At 54.8% G+C, this 4,223-nt stretch overlaps 1 protein-coding gene across 2 annotated transcripts in view; it reads left to right on the forward strand.

Moving 5' to 3' along the window:
- The window catches only part of TNKS1BP1 (tankyrase 1 binding protein 1), a 25,643-nt gene that overhangs the window by 11,369 nt on the left and 10,051 nt on the right, over positions 1-4,223 (forward strand). The window contains exons 7-9 of one of the 2 annotated variants that reach the window (XM_019547209.1): positions 4-1,034; positions 1,229-1,321; positions 3,107-3,195. In XM_019547209.1, coding sequence (XP_019402754.1) covers positions 4-1,034; positions 1,229-1,321; position 3,107 — 1,125 coding nt within the window. In that variant the 3' untranslated portion in view covers positions 3,108-3,195. Of the gene's footprint in view, positions 1-3; positions 1,035-1,228; positions 1,322-3,106; positions 3,453-4,223 lie in introns of those variants that run through there. The other variant, XM_019547208.1, reaches the window with a different exon arrangement.

Below are 4,223 nucleotides of genomic sequence, written 5' to 3' on the forward strand. Positions count from 1 at the left end.
AAGGAGTTCAGTCCCAGCAAGCCAAGCTGGACTAGTGAGTATGGTGTGGGTAGCAGCAGCCAGCAGGACAAGGAGTTCAGTCCCAGCAAGCCAAGTTGGACTAGTGAGTATGGTGTGGGTGACACCAGCCAGCAGGACAAGGACTTTGGTGTTGGGAAGTCTGGTTGGAATGGTGACTATGGTGTGGGCAACACTGAACGAAAGGAGAGGGAGTTTTGTACTGGGAATCAGGATTGGGCCAGTGAATATGGCATTAGCTGTACAGACCAGGAGAGTGCCTTTTGCAGTGGAAGCAAAGACCAGTCTAGCATTGGGGATTCTCATTGCCTGGGTCGAGAGCCCAGTGCTGAGAAATCTGGCTGGAGTGGCTCTAATCTCCAGGAGAACAAGTCTGCTACCAGTAGCAGAGACTGGGCTGTTGAATTCAGTGTTGGAGGGGCTGAGCACCAGAACCAGTTTGGCATCATAGGAACGGACAGGGACAGCAGCATTGGTTTAAGCACTTTGAATCCATCCAGTTCAGCTGGGACTGTTGGTCCAGCAGAGCTCAGAGAGAACCAGTCTGACTGGGTTGGTGAAGAAGGGATCGCAGGCCCAGCGATGCCCCAAGAGGCTGGAACAGGCCAGTCTGACTGGGCCCAGGATCTTGGCCTCAGACGCCTGGATATTTCTAGCGGCTGGGGAGCTGTGTGTTCTGATGACTGCACAGGGGGTGAAGTGGGACGGACAGACTGGGTCCAGGACCTTGGCATGAGCAGCCAGAATCCCTGTGATGGCCAGAGGCCTGGAGGCTTTGATATGTACAGAGAGGAGCAGCTGGATTGGGCCCAGGACTTGAGCCCTATGTTTGGCATAGGGAACACAGTTACTTTCAGCAGCTCACAGGCCAAGGGCCTGGACAAGACCAGTGAGGCTGGAGTGGAACGAACAGATGAGGCTGGTGACAGTGGGAGCGATGTCATGGAACAAAGCCCTGACCTCAGCCTGCACATTGAGGAGCCGAGCATAGAAGATGGTGGAGACTCGGAGGATGGGTAAGGGCTATGCTGGGCACATGAGGGTGGGGCGTAAGAGGGATGAACACCCTGATTGGTGTCCTGGCTCCAATAGTAGCTCTTTTCAGTGGAGCCTGTTGATGCTTAGAGCTCTTGCTCTAGTTTAGGAAACCCATGGAGGGGACATCGGTATGGCTTAGAAGCTGTTTGGCTAAGCATGCATCTTATGGCAGGGAGTGCTGCTGCTGCGAGGCATCTGTGGGGAAATTCTTCCCTGGGCCTTCTGCTGCGGACATGGAGGACCATCTTGTGCTGACTCAGTCATGGTAATGGGGTCAGGCTGTCTGCTGTGCAGTATCCTCCAGGACCCCTTTTTGCTCTTCTGCAGTCTGCTTGGCTTTAGTGGGCATCCCTCCAGACCTGAGGTGTGTTGGTTGAGGTGGCCTAACTTGCCATTGACAGCAGGATCTGGCCTTTTCACTTACTTCCCCCACCCTGTACCTTTTCACATGTCCAGGTCCAGAAGAGGACAGGTGGGCTGGACTAAAGCAATTTGATCTTGCTGCGGAGGAAGCCATGCTGCTTTGGGCCCTTTCCCTTGGCACTGCCTCTAATTCCCCACTTGCACCTTTTTCCCCCAGCCCTTGGAGAATATCTAGATACAGTGTTGAAAAATGTCTGCTGTGTTAGCCCTGGGCCTTAGCTGTCTATCTTCCTCGCTCCCTGATGACTTCTTGCTGTGCCTTCTTCCACTCTCGCTGAGGACTGTTGCTGGCTTCATGCCGAAATATCCTGATTTCCTCTGAGTGACCTGCTGAGGCCCTCGGGGCAGGGCGCATTGGCTGTCAAGTAGGGCTTCCTCCTTCCTCCACTGGGGACCTGAGGACAGCCCTGCATTTTCCTGCTAGCCCCCAGCATGTAGAAGGAGACTTGCCCCTCCCAGTCAGGAGCTGAAATTCTAGTGCATGAAAGTTTGGCTGGAGTCACTGAGGGGTGACATCATGGGCTTGGGAGTAGCAGTCTGACTTTTGGTAATTATGGGAGCTGGCTGGAAGCCTGGGGCTGGGTGGGGCCCTGAGCATGCTTCCTTTGTAGGCATGACTAGCTAGTATGGCTTTGTATGGCTCTTGTTGCGTTGCCTTGGCGGTGCCCTCTCCATAGGGAAGACCAGGTCCTGGAGAGCTGACAGCCAAAGCATAGCATCCTGGCTCCATGCCCACAGCAAAGGGCAGTGGGCTGCTGTCCCATCCACTGCTGGGAGAATGCAAGCTTCCCCATTTCCTGTTCTCTCCCTAGCGTTTGTTGTTCCCCCTGCTGGCTAATGTTCCCACCAGCATGACAACCCCTGTGAAGAGCCTGCTGGAATTGGAGGGGTTACTTGCCCGAGTAAGCCAGACTTTGGGCTTTTTCATGGCATGTGGTCCTTTTGCCAGCCCAAGTGAGCCCTGCCCCACAGCTGTCAGGGGGCTCCTCCAGGCTGGCTGGATTTCTAAGTCTGTCCCTGTAGCTGGCTTGGCTCCCAGTATGGGCTGTGTATAACCTAAAGGGTATAAAACCTATGTTCCCTGGGAACAGCTTCTACATGGGTTTTACACCCACTTCATGGTAGTGCTGCTTCCCAGCAAGTATTCCTGCCTCCCCAGAAAGTTTTATTTCAGGCTCAGGATGCCTAAGCTTGGCCAAGACAAGGACTTCTGTGAGCAGTATCTTTTATTGAGCCAACTGCATGGTTGGGAAAGAGATTGACAAGCTTTCAAATGCTAGTCATTCTTCATCAGGTCACTACAAGCTTTGCCAAGTCACTTTCCCATGCTGTACCTCAGTTTCCCTAGGTGGATAATGACACTGCTGTAATGCATGTCATGAGGCTTGATATGGGGCATTCAGTCCTGGGCTTCTGACAGCACTTCAGCAGCTGAGGGTCTGGGAAGAGAGCAAAGGAGCCTGGGAGAAGAAAGTTATGGGATTATGGGAATGCGGGTCTGTGGAGGGCAGAGGAAGAGGGGGAAGGAGAGGATTCTGTGATTGAGAGTGCAGGGCCGTTGGGGAAGGGAGCATGAGCCTCTGCGGCAGTGAACAGGCCAGACTTTCACTCTTGTCTCCCCATGCAGAGGCCCTGTAAGCTCACGGCTCTCTGGCCCCAGCTTGCTGCTGGAGGAAATACTGGCCAACAGCTCTGTCCAGGCAGCCCAGCAGAAGAGACCTGCCTCACCACAGACCAGCCACATAGGAGAGGAGCAGGGCCTGAGCAACACTGCCAACGACCAGGCATTGGAGGTTGATGGCCCTGCCCAGGCTGCTGGAGATGGAGGGCCCCCCCAGCCTGATGATGCTGATGGGAGCTGCCTACCAAAGCAAGTGAAGAGGCTGAGCCAGCCAGAGTCCAGGGGGAGCCCAACCGAGAGGCGTCGGCTGTCCCAGGGTCCACTCCCAGCACAGGACTTCTCCTTTCTGGAGGTAAGCATGACACCGGCTTTCCAGCAGAAGCTTCTTCCAAGCCCACCCTGCACAGGGGAGCTTTGGACAGGTTCTGGATGGCTTTATCCCACCACTGTCCCCCTGGCATCCCCTCTGGCTGGCCCCCCGTGAGCAAAGCTTGAAGCCTTTGCTGGCCCCAGGGAGTGGAGGCCTGCATTGTGTGTTAAATGGCCCTTACAAAGGGAGAGGACCCTCTGCTAATGGGGACACTGTGTGGTGGTCAGAGGAGGGGGGCTGTGAGGACTTCTCAGGGGTCCCTGACCTCCCAAGTAGAGCTTTCAGGTCCTGGGCCCCATTCTCCCAGCAGTGGGGTGACTATCTGGGTTGGGATTCCTTGGTGTTGCCAGGATCTCACAGATGCCACCCTGACACCTGCATTGTATTGTGAGATCTGAGATACCCTGGACTGAGTCCTGATGCAGCATGGGGAACTTCATGGGCTCATGATTGTGTCTTGGGGCAAAAAGGGAGCAGAAGGCGGCCCTGGGGCTGTGGACAATGGGCTGAGTCAGTGTGGTGTTATCTTTGTGTGGGGTGTCCTCCTTATAGTTTCATAGTTTCTAGGGTTAGAAGGGACCTGAGCAGATCATGTAGTCTGACTCCCTGCCATGGCAAGAAAGAGTACTGGGGTCAAACAACCCCAGCAAGGTGTACATCTAGCCTTCTCTTAAAGACCCCCAGGGTAGGAGCCAGCACCACTTCTCTTGGAAGTTGGTTCCAGATCCTAGCCACCCTGACCGTGAAGTCGTG

The sequence above is a fragment of the Crocodylus porosus genome, unplaced genomic scaffold (genome assembly GCF_001723895.1).
Source record: "Crocodylus porosus isolate Cpor-Errol unplaced genomic scaffold, CroPor_comp1, whole genome shotgun sequence".
In the NCBI taxonomy this organism is placed as follows: Eukaryota; Metazoa; Chordata; order Crocodylia; family Crocodylidae; genus Crocodylus; species Crocodylus porosus.